General features: G+C 41.9%; 1 protein-coding gene across 1 annotated transcript in view; it reads left to right on the forward strand.

The window, feature by feature from the left end:
- Positions 1–17,474, forward strand: part of VPS54 (VPS54, GARP complex subunit) — a 77,295-nt gene that overhangs the window by 37,659 nt on the left and 22,162 nt on the right. The window contains exons 7-12 of the mRNA XM_019516595.1: positions 867–1,252; positions 7,255–7,381; positions 8,892–8,999; positions 12,033–12,088; positions 13,338–13,434; positions 14,475–14,815. Of these exons, the coding sequence (XP_019372140.1) occupies positions 867–1,252; positions 7,255–7,381; positions 8,892–8,999; positions 12,033–12,088; positions 13,338–13,434; positions 14,475–14,815 (1,115 nt within the window). The remainder of the gene's footprint in view (positions 1–866; positions 1,253–7,254; positions 7,382–8,891; positions 9,000–12,032; positions 12,089–13,337; positions 13,435–14,474; positions 14,816–17,474) is intronic.

A 17,474-nucleotide genomic window follows, 5' to 3' on the forward strand; every position in this document is an offset into this window, starting at 1 on the left:
GCCACTCGTATGATCAAGGGACAGCAGGGTAGGTCCTATGAGGAAAGGTTGCGGGACCTGAACCTGTTCAGCCTTCAAAAGAGAAGCCTGAGGGGGGTTCTGGTGGCCTGTTATAAACTGGTTAGGGGGGATCAGCAGGCGCTGGGGGAGTCCCTGTTCCCCCGAGTGCTGCAAGGAGTGACCAGGAACAATGGTCACAAGCTGGCAGAGGGAAGTTTTAAGTTGGACGTCAGGAGGCGCTACTTCATGGTCAGGGTGGCTAGGGTCTGGAACCAGCTTCCGAGTGAGGTGGTGCAGGCTCCCACCCTGGGGGTTTTGAAGAGGAGGTTGGATGACCACCTTACTGGGGTCGTTTGACCCCAGTGCTCTTCCTGCCATGGCAGGGGATCGGACTAGATGATCTGCTCAGGTCCCTTCTGACCCTAGAAACTATGAAACTATAATCTGCTTATGTACATTTGTTGTTATTTTTAGGCAGGTACCCAGCCCACAGTCACAACTAATAGATGTTCTGTGATAGTATTAATATCTGACCTCTGAGATTCAAAGATTTGGGCATCCTTTTTAATTGTTTGTTCTTCCACAGTGTACTTGCAAACAAGAGCACTAGACCAACTTTTCTAATGGTTTTTAAACTTGCTAAAAACTGGTTATTTATTCATTTGCCAACATGAAAATGGTTTTTGAGTGTTTCAGTGTCCACAACCAGCTGATCATTTTCAGACAAAGGCATTTACTAAGAAACATTTTAATTAGACCCACAAATTGCATTTTGATGCTGCTGTGTTGTGATAGACTTCTTGGCAAGTTTAACACAGTGAGGTTTTTTTTGCTTGTTTTATTTATTTTTTCTTCCTTCTCTTTAGCTGAGCCATTATCTGGATATTGTAGAGGTAAATATTGCTCATCAAATTTCTCTACGCTCAGAAGCATTTTTTCATGCAATGACCTCTCAGCATGAACTGCAGGACTACCTCAGGAAAACCTCCCACGCTGTAAAAATGCTTCGAGATAAAATCTCCCAAATTGATAAAGTTATGTGCGAGGGATCACTTCGAGTTTTGAGACTCTCACTTACCCGAAATAACTGTATAAAAGCATGCAACAAACTGAAACTAATGGCGACTGTACACCAAACACAACCTACTGTACAGCTGTTGCTGTCCACATCTGAATTTGTTGGAGCACTGGATTTAATAGCAACAACACAGGAAGTTCTACAGCAGGAACTTCAAGGCATTCACAGTTTCCGGTAGGTGATGTCAAGGGAACTGCTAGAAGTAACAGTATTAAATATAAACCATGCTGTATAGTGTCAATCTCTTTTTTTAAGCTTAAGTTGTTTACTGATTCTTAAACTGAGTCTGCTCTTTTGGCCTTTTGTTCTTGGGTGTCACCTTTGAACAAATAATTAGCGTGTGGCGTTAACACCATGGCAGTTGGTGTGTGTGTATTTAGGAAAAGATTTTTCAAAAGAATTTGTATGTTCTGTATCTTACTTTATATCCAAGGTCTCCAATCAGCCTGAACACGCATTGTACTAAATGATGTACAACATACAAAAAATACAGTCCCTATCCCAAGAGCTCTGTAAGAATAGTCAGTATACCAGGCTGTCTTTTAGAATATCTCCTGTGCTATTTATGATATATTGACTCTTTGGATAAAACTGGGTGATTTATGATGCACAAAGTTACCTATTTGGCATAGTATTTCCGGAAATAATGTTAATTAAATATGTACTGAAGTCAGGGAATCAAAGTGCTGAGGAGCTGTATGTTTTTCTCTAAAATTGTATGTAGCTTTCTCTAATTATGCAGTTTCTATGTTCTGATTGTTTCTGGCTATCTCACTTGCATATTAACTACATAGTAACATTACTGAAAAATGCACAAAAGTAAAAAAGATAAAATTGCCAAACTACATACAGGACAATATAACTTAAATTTAAGTGTTAGTTAAACCAGGGGTGTCAAACTCATCTGGCCCCACAGGCTAGATGAGTGTCATGAGGCCACTCCACAGGTCAGATTGGGCTCATAGATGCCCACCCACACACACTGTGGATCCAGCGTGTGTAGCACCTCCAAGGCAGTCCAGGATCCATGTTGCACATGGTACCTACCCTGGCCAGACTATGGGGCCTATTCTGGATGTTCTGGGATCTTTGCCTGCTCCAGCTGCTCTGGGACCTGTTCTTCATGTGACACCCACAGAGGCCACATGCGGCATGGGTCCTGGATTGGCTGGAACAGGTGCTCCATGCAGTGCAGTCTCAGACCAGATGGGGGCATGCCACATGCAATAAGGATTTCAGACCTGCCAGAGTGGGAGCCATGTGTAGCATTTGAGTCAACTTAATGATGAGGCTCCACAAAACATATCTTGGGCACTCCCAGTTTAAACAGCTCACCTATGGCTCCTGACTCATTTGCCTTTTTTTTTTTTCTTTTTTAAAGAAATTCTTTCCTTGCTGTCCCACTGTTGATTGCATTGCTCATCTCTCCAGGGTTTTAGTTGTTTGTTTGGTTTCTTTAATGTACAATTAGTTTGGCTAACCCATGATGATAACCACGCCTTGACCTTTAGCTTTAGAATTTACTAACCCAGAGCTGTGTTTTTTTGTCTTAGAAATGGACAATGCTTTTCAGTTATCAGTGTAATATAAATTTATAAAGTGAGTGTTAATTATGTAGATGTACAAAAGGTTCACACAGTATTTTCCAGTTCACAAAGTGTTTCTGATCACTAATCTTTCATTATTTTGCTTTCCAAAGCTTAAAATGGCCCTGAGATACTTGTGCCTGCTTTACTTTAAGTTACAGTACAGTGCAGAGTTACCACTCTGTCCTTTATTTGATCAGGGGAAGATTTCCCCCCATACTGCAGAAGTCAGGACTCCCTTGCAAGCCCTTGAGTAGAGAGAATGATGGAGGAAAGCGTGGTGGAGCAATAGTGCACAGAGTTGTAGAGCCTATGGTAGCCTGGGGAAGCTATCAGGACTTTGGCAGACCCCCTAGAGCTGTGAAAATTACAGGGGGAGGGTCTACCCATCCCTGGAGCAGCCCTGTGTTCAGACAAGTGCAAAAATGTCTTAAAGCCAGCATAGTTCTCCTGCCCTCCCTCGAGCTGTAAATTCTGTGCTGCATGACTTAAAGGCCCAGCCCTGAATCTCTTAATAGGAAAAAAAATGCCAGAAGACAGATATTGTCAAGAAAACTTCACTAATCTTTTTGGTTTTTTTTTAATATCAGTTTTGTGTGACGTACAGAAAACCCTACAACTTTTTTCACAGGGATAGTGAATGAATGTTCCAATTTTGTCTTTAGCAACAAAGATGGCATCAGTCAAGTGAAATAAAATCCTCAAAGCAGGTTTACAACTACTTGGTTTTAAATGAAGACTAAACTGTAAGCAAAGACTAATGCTAAAATAAACTTGCATTATGTATTCCAGTTTGTGGAATTCACACTTGTATTAGACAGCTTTGATTTAAATTTAGTCGTGCTTAAAACTAATCTGTTCTAAGGCAATCAACTCTACAAAAGCTGCCATACATAACAAATGGACTTTGCCTTTATAATGCTACATCCAAATAGAAATTGTGTAAATTTACTTCTGGTAGAAAAAAAAATAAAAAGCTCCTTAGCACTGTCCATTTGAGACACCAAGGAGGAAATTACATTAAGTCTTTAAACCAGCTGAATCTACTGGGTGACCACAGACACTTTTGCATTGATTATAATTGTCTGATTATTGCATTGCATTATTACTGTACAAAGTTAAGGTTAAGAACTGTAGTAAGTTCAAGTATCCTTTAAGCATAACCTTAATAGCCTGGCTTTATAAAGTTTGTTTTTGTGATGTAATGTGTTTTACCTAAATTACTGATGTATATTCTCAGGCTTATTATATTTTTGAGTGTGGAATATTTTCACTAAATTACCATATTTTTGTATAGATCATTTGTTATTTACTCAAGGGGTACTTGTAAAGGTGTAGAAAATACTTGTATTTCAAATAGTTGAAAAGGTATGCAATTCTTACTTCATACTCCAGCCTAGAAAATTTCAAATCAAATTGTTGCCCAATATTTATGTGATGTGGTTGTCTGTTAATATCAATGAGGTCATAGTTAGGGAGTTATACGTACTCTATTTCATGCGGTAATATTATTTTTGAGTATTTCCTGAGAAAGACTATGATTAAGGTACATAATATGTCAGAAGTAGCAGTGCAGGTGATACAATGATAGCAGAGTGCTAGAAATGTATCCCTTCTCCTGGCATTTCCATAGTTGGTGCTTAAATGACTCAACTTTAAATGTTAGAGCAGATTTTTGGGAAAGGTAGTTTACATGGCTAAGGGCACACATTTTTTATTTCATCTTTCCTCAGCACTTATGTGTTTTTACATGGCTTTTAGGAGTGAATGTTAGTTTGAAGAAAAGGCTGCAACTACACTCAAAACTATTTAAAATTTCTTCTTTGGATATGTGTCCATATGAATTTCAGTTCAGGTACAGATGCACTCTGTGTGCAAAACTAATCCTAGAATGTGAATATCCATTGGGCTTCAACCACTCTGTGTGTGTTTACATGCCCTCCTGCCTGGGGACATAGAAGGCAGAGTGGTTATAACTGTCCCTTGGGTTCTCCCTTACTGCCTAGAGCAGCAGGAGCAAAAAACTGCATCTGTCTGCTATCCTTGCCAAAACGGTGCATTCAGAATCTGGCTTCAGACTGTGCCCATACTGCTGATTTTTCATCCTATTCATGGTTGGGTCTGCTGCTAGCTTTCACCTAGTTAGAATTTCAGTGTGGTGTTCATTCTCAACAAGGAAGAGGCAGGCCCAAGGCACTTGTCAGGTGTTACACTTCCTCAAACAATCGATGAGGGGAGCTATAGAACTTAACAAGCAAGTATTAGTTTCCATGATTGATCTGATCTCTTCTAAGTCTCAGCTAGTATCTCTGCCAGTGGCAGGTGACATTCAAGGTCAATATCTGTAAAAACAAAAAAAGAAACCCTTCCCCCCCACCAAATTCCATTAGGAAAGTGTCTTTTATTGACTACCTCAATACTTACATGAGCACCAGAGATTAGTGTGACCTTGCCGTAGAGGCAAGGGGAACCGAGTAACCAAGGTAGGTATGACTCCTGGCATTGGTCTCTTTCATCCTATGAAGTGAGGCCTGAACTTTTGCTCGCTAGGGCAGCAGTTCCCACTGTGGGTTGCAACCCTGAATGGGGTTGTAGCATCAGTCGATGGGGTCACAGGGGTGGAGGACTGTGGGTTGGGAGTGAGGGGTCATGCTGAGGAAATGGGGCCATAAATGGGGTCATGCTGAGGAAAAGATTGGGAAGCATGGGTCTAGGTACCATTGCATTAAGTATGCTTATCCAACCAGGGCAAGTGACACCAGCTGTGTCTGCTGCTGAATATTGAAGACACATGAAGTATTATTGGCCCTCGTGCCTGAATGTCCCAGTGAGCAACAAAATTTCACATTGTTAACATAAGCATCATTAATATGGTGGCATCTGTGGCAGTGCCATTGACACAACTAGGAAAAGCCTTAATGGTACTGATTGATTTTGGTTTAGAGAAGGTAACTGTCCCAGACATCACCTTTGACACTGATCTTTGCAGTCAGCATCAATGTGCATCTCTAACCTTGTGGTGCTGTAGTCGTCTCAAAGATTGAACGGACCTGTTTCAAATTCTGTGGCTTTTTCTTCATTTCCAACATTGTGGTGCACATTTCATCCATGCCCCAGCTAGAAATCTTCTCTTGGATCACACAAGCCAAGAAGAGGCATGATCAGTGTCTGTTTGTCTCATGTGGAGTACAGGTTAGGGAAACATACTTAGACTACCCTCAGAAACAAGGGGGTTTTAGCAGTGTGACTTTCCACACACTGTTCTAGAGCTCTGAGTGATCCGATGAGCTTGCACAGTATTCCAGCCTCTTCTACTGGGCAGATTCTCAGAAATAACGTATTTGCAACAAACTGTTTGACCAAGAAAAAGAAGTTCGTTCATCGCTACATCAGGAGGCATTCAAGATGTAAACAAAATGTCAGCGACATTTGATAACCCCAGTGGTTTAACTTTTAGGAGTCCACAGCAACCTACCAGACTTCCTAAGAGACAGTCCAGCACCAACAGTGAATGGTTTCTGAAAATATCTGTTATTATTTATACACCAGTACTTAACTGTTAGAGAAAGTCAATTATAGACTTTGCCACCAAAGTCAATATGAAATATTTAGTTTTTATTGCTCAGGGGACAAGAGTTTGGGAGTATTACAGAGTGTGTTCTTCATACCATGAGATTGAAATCTCATACTTGCCTTTTGACCAATTCTCTTGTTTCTCAGTATGATCAGAAAGGATGCAGCCCTTAAAAACAAAAATGTCTCAGCTGGTACAGCACTAAAAAATCTCCTCAAGCTGCCCATTCAAGCTTCTATATCACTTCTGTATAACTGTCCTGGCATAGTTTTAAGGAGCCATAACCAGATACTTCAGACCTGAAGTAACTGTATCTGACAGCCTGGATGTTGTTTGGCTGGCTGCTTCTGAGAGAGGCTGCTCCTTACAAAGCAGAAAACTCTCCCTGTAGATGATGTATTACTTATCCTTGAAAATCTTACCATTGATCTGCCTTCTGATTTTTTTTTTTTTTTTAATAGTGAAATAACCTACTGCCTTCCATGCTATAGTGTATGTAGTTTGCAAAATTTGTTTTAAAATCAATTGTATGATTTAGAGCATCTTTGGTCTAAAAATTCACTGTGCCAAGGGCAACATGAAAACCCTTGTACATTCTCTGAAGCTACTCTGTTATTGAAAACTATTGCTATACTTCATTCATTTTAATTAACTGTTACATGATTGTATAAATTGCCTGGATGTTCAGAGTTGTCTGAACAGTTGAAAAACCAGATGGGTAATGAAAGTCTTTCATGAAGTCCAAGGTTTTCATCTTGAAGAGGTCTGAGTGTAACTTCTTAATGAACACTTCTGTTAATGTTCAAGTCAAGGTTTTTTCTTCAAGGAGGAAATGCTTCCTCACCTAAACCATTTAATCTGGTCTAAGAAATGAGAGAATCAAGTTGCCCTTTAAACCTAAATCGATTGTATAGAAATTACTTGTTTGGTAATTATTTTCCTTGATTGTGAACTACTGGTTAATTTTCAGCTTGTCCTGATTATCTAGCTTATGCCATGCTCTGTGTTTTTCTTAGGCATCTTGGATCACAGCTTTGTGAATTAGAAAAACTGATTGACAAAATGATGATTGCAGAGTTTTCTACTTACGCTCGCAGTGATTTAAATAGACCACTAGAAGATGATTGTCAAATTCTAGAAGAGGTATGTGCCTTGCAGAAAATAGAAATCATCAAACTGGTATAATAGTTTTCATCTTCAAAGTGCTTAGTAAGCTCTAATTCATGCACCAGTACTTCATTGGTAGAGGAAGTTGATTTATAGATTTTGCCACCAAAATCAGTGTAAAATGTTCAGTCTTGCTCATTTTAGAGTGAGGGATGTCAAACTCGCTTTGTATTCAGCCCGGGAGACGGACCATGAGGCTCCTTGCGGGTTAGATCTAGGCCAGAATACTTGGTAGTGGAAGCTCCAGCTCTGATCCAGGGCATGCAGCAGTGGCTGCAGCTCTGGCTCCAGTATGGGCCACACAGCATAACTCTGGCTCTGCCATCAATTTGTTAAGTAACTAGAGAGCCCACTTTTAATTGCTTGGAGTAATACCCCTTCCCTCCCCCCACCCTCCATATCTACAACACTTCCATGCTGCACCCTTGCTTTGAAGTGCATGTCAGCCACTCTGATCTTCATATGCCAAATGCCAGAAATGAGACAATGTAAGTGAGGTAGAGTGGTCTGAAGCACACATCTGTAATTACACCTGAGAGACAGGGCCTAAGAGCCATGTTGAAATGTACTCTTGGAGGCTCTCTGAGACTAGTAAATTTCCAGTATGTGGCACGCATGGAGCAGGATGTGATTTGAACATCCCCTTAGATTAATGGGTGAGTAAACAGAAGGCATTATCTAGTGCAGGGGTGTCAAACTCCTCCAGCCCTGCGGGCCAAATAAGTGGTACAAGACCAATCGACAGGCCAGATGAATGGTGCCTGGCTGGTCCCTCAGGCTGGATTGGGCCCACAGCCGCCTTCCCCCCAGACCCTTCTGTAAAATGTAGCACCTGCTCTAGTCAGACTCAGTGGGAAGAGGCTCAGCATCCTGGGTGCTTGTGTGCCATCACAGAAACAGGCCACAGTGCCAGGTTTCTTCCTGCGGTCCTCCTGGGCTCCATCATCACTGTTCTTCCCCAGGTGCTTGACAGCCAAGCCAACGAGTGCTATGGTGCTGGACCCCCAGCGGTACAGTGACTTATTCCTGTGGCAACAACCAAGTGCTTGGGTGACCACTACTGTGCTGGAGCCTCAGCAGCACCATGGTTCCTTCCTGCAGCTGTAGCCAAGCACCTGGGTAAAAGCTGCAGCACGGGATCCTCAGCAACAACACAGGTGCTTGGCTGCTGCTGTGGGAACAGGCCATGGGCTACTTGGGCTCCAGCACCACGGGTCTTACCCGGGTGCTTGTCTGTCTCCATGGAAAGGTTCTCCATCACAGCAAGAGTTGGAACAGCAGTCTGAAGTCTGGACTTAGCTCTGTAGGCAAGATCAAGGACTGTATGTGTGACACCCCGATCTAGTGTAAATGTGGGATGTTTTATTAGCCAGTATCCGTAGGCCATCCTGCCCACTCTAGATTTTAATAAGTATGTCTCTTTTACTGTTAAGTGGTCAACGTATTTTTCCTTTCCCTGTACCTTTAATTAATTTATATTTTATAGGAAAGGCTCATATCACTAGTATTTGGACTTTTAAAACAAAGAAAACTAAATTTTTATGAAATATATGGTGATGAAATGATCATTACAGCAAAGAATATAATTAAACAGGTAAGTGAAACATTTCTAGCTCATCTCCAGGGGGGCTGTCTTTTAGAAATATTTTAGCTTCACTGGTTTTTAAGAATGTTTGAGCTCAGTTTGCTGATATCAGATGCTCTTGGTATGAATATTTGAATTCGAAAAAAGACAAAATTATTGACTTGGCAGTGTTGTTTGTGATGACTGTTGTTTGTGGTAACAATCCAGGGTTTTGTCTCCACAATAATTTTGATTACAAGTTCTTATGTGTCTTTAGAATCCAATATTCATGAGGAATGTTTTCCGATAGATAGGGTAATAAATATCAGATTGACATTTAAGTTTTTTTCCCCCTAATTTTCCTTTGAGCTTCTTTCAAATGTAACTAGGTCCTCATAAGCAAGTGTCCATCACGGTTTTTGTCACATGTACCATGCATCCAGCTACCAATGGGAATTCCACATTTTTAGGTTAAAGATTAGGTAATCTGTATGCCTTTTAAAATGGCCACCCTAGGAGTTTTACCGAGCTTCATCTCACTCATTTCTTAAGTATTCTGGCATCAAATGCTTGGATTTGGTAGCCAGCTGACCTCAACTGCACCTTTGCTATCATTGCCCCTATGCCTGTCATATATTTTCTCTTTTTAAGATTTTTGGTGTCCTTTACCCTCATGGCATGAATGAATTTTCCTGATCTTTCTCAAGCAATTTAGGTAGAATGGACTTGAGTTTTCTAATGTGGTAATTGTAAGTTGTTCAGTGCTCACATGTATAATTGTAATTGTTGCTTTGTAGCCCTTAAGTTTTGTTGACAATGTACTGCCTCCTTTTTCCTATTATCTCATCTGGAGACTTCCAGGAGCACTGCTGGCTTTGGACTATCTGTAGTTCATTTTATCATCTAAGAATGTATCATGGGAGACTGGTGCTTCCTAGATAGATGAACTTATTCACAGCAGCCAGTGGGTATCTATTGGTAGTGTTGGTAGGTGGTACACAAAGTTTGCTAGGAGCAGGCTCTTGTATCATTGTATGACTTGGTACACAAGTATGTTTACTATAATTTTCTCTGCTCTTTTGGGTTTAGAAATGAATTTTTCTCGGTATTTTAGCACGTATCTTCCACATGTAAGATGGCTATACAGTTGCATCTTGTTCCATTAAAATCAATCTTTGTTGGTTTAAGCAGAAAATGTATAGGGAACACAAAGACAAAGCAAGTCCTTGCACAACATGGACTACAGTCCTGGAGGCTTTTCCCATGACTCTTTCAGGCACCAGAGGGAAAGCTGTTCTGTACTGAAGTCTTGCATGTGTGTCCATCCTGTAATTCTTTGCAGAATAAGTATCTGCATGTTTCGTAGTACCTTATGACCATACCAATAGAGAACTAGCAGTGCAGGCACTAAGCATCAGCCCTCCTGAAAATAAATTTGTTTTTTAAGAAGTATCAGTACAGAGCGCCGTTATTTAAACAGCAATTAAAATCCATAATGGCCAAGATGGACACCATCAGTCATCTCTGTGGTTTATGGAAAGTAAAGGCCAAATGAATTTGTATTGGTTCATGTCACTCTTCTGAGCAGATTATCAATCACAGTTTTGGAGAAGAACCTTAATTTAGTCTAACTGGAGTTGATTTTACAAGGCAGCAATATCAAAGAAGCATTAATGTCTATAAAATAGAGGAGATGTTTGGAATGAAGATTGATTTTTGGTTAGGTAAAAATGTGTCTGACTGGCCATTTGCTTATTCACCAACAGAGGAGCCGAAGTTTTAGAGTAGTGATAGGTGTAGAGATAAGTGTGGGGAAATCTTCTGGACTGAGATGGAGATACAGACAGCCCCTTGAGCAAGGAGGGTTGAGAATTGTATCCGTTTGCAAAGCACATTTTCTTTGTATAATCCCAAGTAACAGAATATGTGTGTTTTGCTCCAACTCCCCTGCTCATACTGTAACGCCATCCAAGTGTTGTTCTTCACATTTTTAGTTGGTCTCTGTGGCCTCAGTCCAACTCCTTTTTGGCAGGTAAGTAGCAGTTGTGCAGCAAAAGTGATATTTTGGGCCCTGTGCAATATGCCTTGTCCTCGTGTTGCTCTTCTGTTGCTCAGATAGGAACCTGGAAAAGAGTTCTGGGTTCTGGCCCCTCCTGCCCCCCACTGCTGTCCATACACTTTATCCAATGATTCTTATATGCAAAAAGCGTGGAAGCTGGGCAGGGGTTAGAAGCCAGAGCCACTTTATTTCTAGGGCTGTGCCCATCTCACTGACCAAGCCACAGAACAAGCCTCCCTCTGGCTTATTCTCCTGCCCCACATATCTTCCCCTTTTGGCTGTCCAGTGTGCTTCCTTCAAAATTAGGGGTGGAATGGACTTTTTCACCCTGTCTTGCCCATGGCAGATAGGAAGTGGTAGATGTAGGTTTAAACCCCTTCTAAATGATGGATGCCTAGAGCCTGTTTCCCCCAGGTTCTGTACAAATGCTGTAATGACTAGGCTGCTGGTTCAAAAGGTGGGACAGTTTTCCACCTCCTTCTCCTCCCTTTTTCTGCAGATTACACAGAGTTACTTGCTTTCCCAAGGGAATAGGATCCAAAATCTGTTTAAGTGGCCAGAAATGCTACTTATATGGCCAAAGTTAGCCACATAAGCAGAGGCATAACTGGGCGATTTTTGACCCCTGGGCAGTTGCTACTTATGGGTCTGAAGGTGGAGTTAAGTTTGTATCTGTGTATCCTTTGCTTAAAAATGGAATCATCCCAGTTAGATTTTCAAATGTGATTGATTTGGGATGTCCAAGATAATGCTGTGTCAGTGAATGCTCAATATTCACCTTTAGAAAATCAGGCCCCTTTCAGGTATCTCAGGTTCCAAAATTACTGTTCAGTTTTAAAACTCTCTGTCCTCATATGTTGCATTTAAAAATAAGAGGTAAAACTGTAAAGTGACCCAAATGCGTGTCTCTTCTTTTTTCTTTATTGCACTGGAGGACCTTAAACTGATGAAACCTGGAAGGTGTGCAAAGAATCTAAAACATTTTTTTCCCTTAAACTTCACAGTGTGTTGTTAGCACAGTATCGCAAATAGAAGAAATAGATATACAAGTTGTCATTAAGTAAGTACATGCCAAGAATTTTTTTCGGGGGGTGGGAGAGTGGGGATGCGTGCTTTAGCAAAGATAAGCTGATTGTTATTTATGTTTTTTAAGTTGTGAATAACTATGAATGATCCTGCTCTTCTATTTTTCCCCAAGTCCCATGGCTCCCTCCATCTCTGTGGGAGCCCTGAACATTTCCATTCTTTTTCAAATTCTGACATTTATAGTCCTGTTTTATTAACCCTGCTTTTGAAATTGTCTTTAAAACTCTGTGAATTCCACTGCATATTGTATATGGAGTTAACAAAAGCACAAATTAAAATATGCTGACACATGTTTCCTGACTGTTTTAACAGGGTACACATGTGCTTCCTATGCAGGTAGTCTGGTGCTGGTAGTTCAGTACCTCCTGCATGAATTAGAGTGGAAACAGGTGTTGCTATTTTACAGTCGGAATATTGGAGAGCAGAAGCCCTCTGGGCTACCTGCAGCACTTACGTGTCTAAGAAACTTATCCCAGAGATCAAAATTATAACTCCTGACAAGGACAACCAAAAATCTATGCCCTTATTGCTCTTAAGAATAGAAATTGATTTAATTATTTTTACTTCAGACCTTAACAGTAAATAATGTTCCCGTTAATGCTAGTTCTCAAACACAGATAACTTAGCAGAAGGAGGAAGTGCTTTATTTCATAGGAGAGTGACTAATTTTATTACAAGACTAATTGCATGGTATAAGATTTTACTTTTGTTCTAGGAGTGCAATTTTGGCCTTTCAACACAAGTAGCTGACTCTAGCTATACTAGCTGAAGTAGTTTCCTTGCAGTGCAGCAAAAAAGAGCATAATCACAGTGTTTCTGCATTACCAGCAAAAAACCCCCAAATATTCCATCATAGCTAATCTCAGTTATTTTTATTCTCAGCTTGGTGTCTGTGATCATTATTAACATCTGACCTAATTGAAACGGAGGCTGAGCAGTGCTTTCTGTTCATAAGGAAATAGCATACAGCTGCTTAAAAAGTTATGAGGAAGTTGAGGCTTTTGCTGTTCATGGAAGAAACATTTTTAGCCTTGGTTGATGCATTAATCAGAACTGTGCTATTTATATTATCGTTGTTTCTGTTGATGGAGCTACTGTTATGATGCTTATGCTTTTCTTCATGTTTACAGATTACTTGACAATCTGTTTTTCTTTAAATATCAGCAGTCACTATTGTCTGTACATCACTTGAAAGATAAATAATCATTGTCTTTTTTGGATAGACTTGCAGACCAAATGAGAATGATGAATTTTCCTCAGTGGTTTGATCTACTGAAGAGTATTTTTTCTAAATTTACTATCTTCCTCAAAAGAATTAAGGTAAGAGATGCGTGTTTCTCAGGTGTTTTATGCAGACTTTTCAAATGTTTATGTAGAAAGGCATGGGGCTGGTCCACAGACTGGATTGGGCCCCTTGCTGCTCCCAAGCACCAGGATTGGGCCCCAGGTCTACCTCTGATCTCCAAGAATCGGGCTTTGGGGGCCCCACACTGTCTCCACTCAGCTGGGATTGGGCTCTTGGGCACTGTGCCACCTCCCCCAAGACCTGTGTGCCAGCATTGGGCTCCATGACACCCTGTGCGCGTGAACTAGTATGCAAGGCCAGAGTCCATGAGGCTCCCCACAGATCCATGGGGAGCCCTATCTGGATAACATGGTGCCAAGAGCCATATCTAGCCTGTGGCTGGCCAGTGTCTGAGTTTCCGGAGGCCACACATCATGCCTTCCCCGCCCCCCCCTTCCCATTGAATAGGTTGCAAGCTCCCGACACCCCCTTGAGCCATGTTACCCTGTCCTCAGGGGCAAGAGCAGGAAGTGGAAGCCAAAAGATGGAGGAGGGGCCTGGAGACCACAGCAGTAATGGAGGCATAGCAGACTGGTGGGAGGCCCTGGGCCAGGGGTTAACCCCCATGGACTGTCACTTAGATAGCCCTAGTCTACCATTATTTCCTGGTTTGAAGTTTGAAGGTGTTCATTTTGACAAGAAAGTTCCTGACATTTGATGGAAATAGGTATTGTATCTTTGTGTGGGTGTTAGTATTGAGAGCTATAATAATTAATGTTAGCAAAGAGAATAATGGAAGGAACATACAAATCTTGTATCACTTTAAGTCAGTCACAAGTGATGAAGGATTAGTATGTGACCTTTTAAAGGGAGAAATTAACTCAAGCGTGACATTTTTTGCACCTTCCTCAGAAACATCTTATACTGGCCAAAGTACCAGACTGAATACTAAGTAAGCAAATGGCACAATATAAATGTTTCAGTTTTCATGGAAAAAACTGTTTTGTTTTTTTTAAAGTAAGTATGGCTAGGGTATGACTTTATTTTTGGTAATAAACATTATATTTGATCCTAGGCAACATTAAATGTTATTCGTAGCGTGGTTCTTTTGGTTCTAGACAAGAACCAAAAGACCAGGGAGCAGGAGGAAACTTCATTGCAGAAGAACTCTACAAAAGACACTATTGTGGACACAGAAGTGGCTTATTTGACTCATGATGGCATGTTTATCAGTGATGCATTCGGTGAGAGAGATATCCCATCTGTAGCAGTTGACACTACCTCTCAAAGAAATGTTTCCCCAAATAGTGAGCCTTCCAGCAGTGATTCAGTCTCTGAACCGGAATGCACTACTGACTCCTCATCCAGCAAAGAGCAGACATCGTCTTCTGTTACACCAGGAGGAGTGGAAATTATGTAAGTAAACGTGCCTCCTGGACTCTGCTTAATCTTGGCCCCTGTCCTAGCAACACTAACATTAACATGTGTTAGTTGAACAAAGGTGGTTTTATTACCCCCCCCCGAGTGAAATTTACACTAGTGGATCTTACTTTACTAAGTAAATTGAATTAAAGAAATGCAGTCATTGTTCCCTGAGGAAAGACAGTAGGGACTACAAAACAGTACTGTCCTCCTTTGCCTCCTCCTTGGGCCTCATGTTTCTACCTGCAGTTGCATAGGGAGCCAACACCACTTCCTGTACAACAGAAACATCTTGTTTCTTGGGGAGCCTCTGCACCTGCAGAGGAGGGAGGTAATAAGGGCTGCTTGTACATGCCATGGGGGTTTAATTTGGCTTAGTTCTCCCTAAATTGAAACAGTGGGTTTTTGAAAATGCCGCTTCAATTTAAGACAGTTAAAACGAACTAACCCCCCCACCCCCCCCCCCACCCCGTGGCATGTACACAAGGGTGGGGGCCTGATCCTTACCTGCCTCTTCAGGGGGTGGGATGGGGGGTGGGGGGCTGAGCTGCATGGGGGCTCCCCAGGTGACACCCAACTCGGGCAGTTCCAGGGGGTGCTGCAGCCACAGAGGGAAACACCCTCTCCATCCCTGCGGCCATGGAGGGAAGCACTAGGCCCTCTCACAGCTCAGGCAGGCAGGCTCCAGGCATGGGGCACTGGAAGCCGACATGCTCGGGGCTAGGCAGGCCCCAGGCAGGTCAGGGGCTGTGGGACCCAGCGGCAGCCTGTGCAGGCAGACTTCACTGAAGGAGAAAAAAAAAGTGTGAGCCTGATCTTTTGTTTTTTCCCTGTTGCACTTTGTTAGGTAGCAAACTAAAACACCTCAGAGGTGTTATTTTGCTACATACCAAAATCATTTAAAGTGGAATATGCTGCCGAGCATGCTGGTAGCAACACCATTAAAGCGGTGCTTTTTTAAAAGGGCATTTAAGCCACTTTAAAGGCCAATTTTGTGGTGTGTACAAAGGCCCAAGAGTTCCTTTTTAGGTGAACTTTGATTAGGTGTAATGTGCCTTCGCTAACAAGGAGCATCTGTGCCTCCAGACGCACATTTGCTGTAGTTCCTGGTTGACTAAATCCCAGTGTGACATTAATCAATGGAATGGCTGAATAAACTGTTCTGACTGCTGTAGTGACATGGTCACTATTGTCCCACCACGCACTGGCCACTGCTGAAGTAACTTCTGGGCAGTTTTTGTGAATTCCATTCCTTTTGTGAAGTCACCCACCTATGTAAATAGGTCTGCATAATGTGTCAAGCTTGGGTACAAGTCTTTTTTTATTGGAAGCAACTCTTGATACTGATGCATCAAACAGACTTGATCAAAATGCTGTAGTGTGTTGCTGCTTTCATGTTTCGTGGGAGTGAGAAGCGTGTCTATGTCAGCTGCAAATTGGTGACATGTAAATAGCTACAGGGGCTGCCTTATTTTTAACTGGCTTCAGAAAAGAAAGAAATTTTAGTATGAAATCAGGCAGAAGGTAGGGTAGATTTGCACTGTATAAACTAACTGGATCAGATATTCATAGCATAAGCTTTCCTAATGAGTAGGCTTATTCCATCAGATGCTGTGAAGGGACTGCAGGAAGCAGAGCTTCTAAATAAAAAGCAGTGATTAGAATAAAAAGGGTAGGGAAGCGGTGGGGAGAAAAGGGAGGGGCCACTTCTGAGAGAGGGAAGGTGGGTAGGAGAGAGAAAACAAAGCAGTTAAACCCACTCAGGGACATAAAGATTATAAAAGCTAATCCAAGCAGTAGGATAAGAACCCATAGTCTTGGTTTAGACCATACTTAACACAATCCAATCTGTGGATGATTTCTTATTCCACAGTTTCTCATAGTTTCCATAGACATTAGGGCTGGAAGGGACCTCAAGATCATTGGGTCCAGCCCCCTGTCCAAGAGGCAGGAAGTCAGCTGGGGTAAGATCACTCCAGCAAGATAAGTATCCAAGCGTTTCTTAAAGTTATCCAGAGGAGGTGCTTGCACCACTTCTGGTGGGAGTCTAGTCCAGACTCTGGAGACTTGGACGGTAAAGAATTTTTTCCTTATGTATAGTCTAAAACAGTCTTCAAGCAGTTTGTAACTGTTAGACCTTGTCTTCCCTTGGGGTGCCCTGGTGAACAGATGTTCCCCCAGTTCCTGATGCACACCCCTTATATACTTATAGGCTGCCACCAAATCCCCCTGAGCCTTCTTTTCTCCAAGCTGAAAAGTCCCATGCCTCTCAGGCTGTCCTCATAAGACCTGTTTTCTTGACCTTTAATCCTGCGCATGGTTCCCCTGGACTCTCTCAAGCTTCTCCATGTCCTTTCTAAACTGTGGAGCCCAGAATTGGATGCAGCGCTCCAGCTGCAGCCTTACCAAAGCTGAGTAAAGCGGGAGGATGACTTCTTGGGTCTCACTTCTTGTTCAGGTTTGTTATTAAAGTTCTGTTGTCTAAGAACAGCCACTCTTGAGGTCAGCGATGGAGTGTCCAGGGAGGTCAAAGTGTAAGGAGTGTATTAATAATTGATGTGAAGTGATCTCGCAGAAATGCCTAACTCCAATTATTGACTGTATTGTTAATAAAAAAAAAAAAAAGGGGGCGGGGGGGGAGAAAGAGCAAATA

The sequence above is a fragment of the Gavialis gangeticus genome, unplaced genomic scaffold (assembly GCF_001723915.1).
Source record: "Gavialis gangeticus isolate Ggan-Ray unplaced genomic scaffold, GavGan_comp1, whole genome shotgun sequence".
Lineage (NCBI taxonomy): Eukaryota > Metazoa > Chordata > Crocodylia > Gavialidae > Gavialis > Gavialis gangeticus.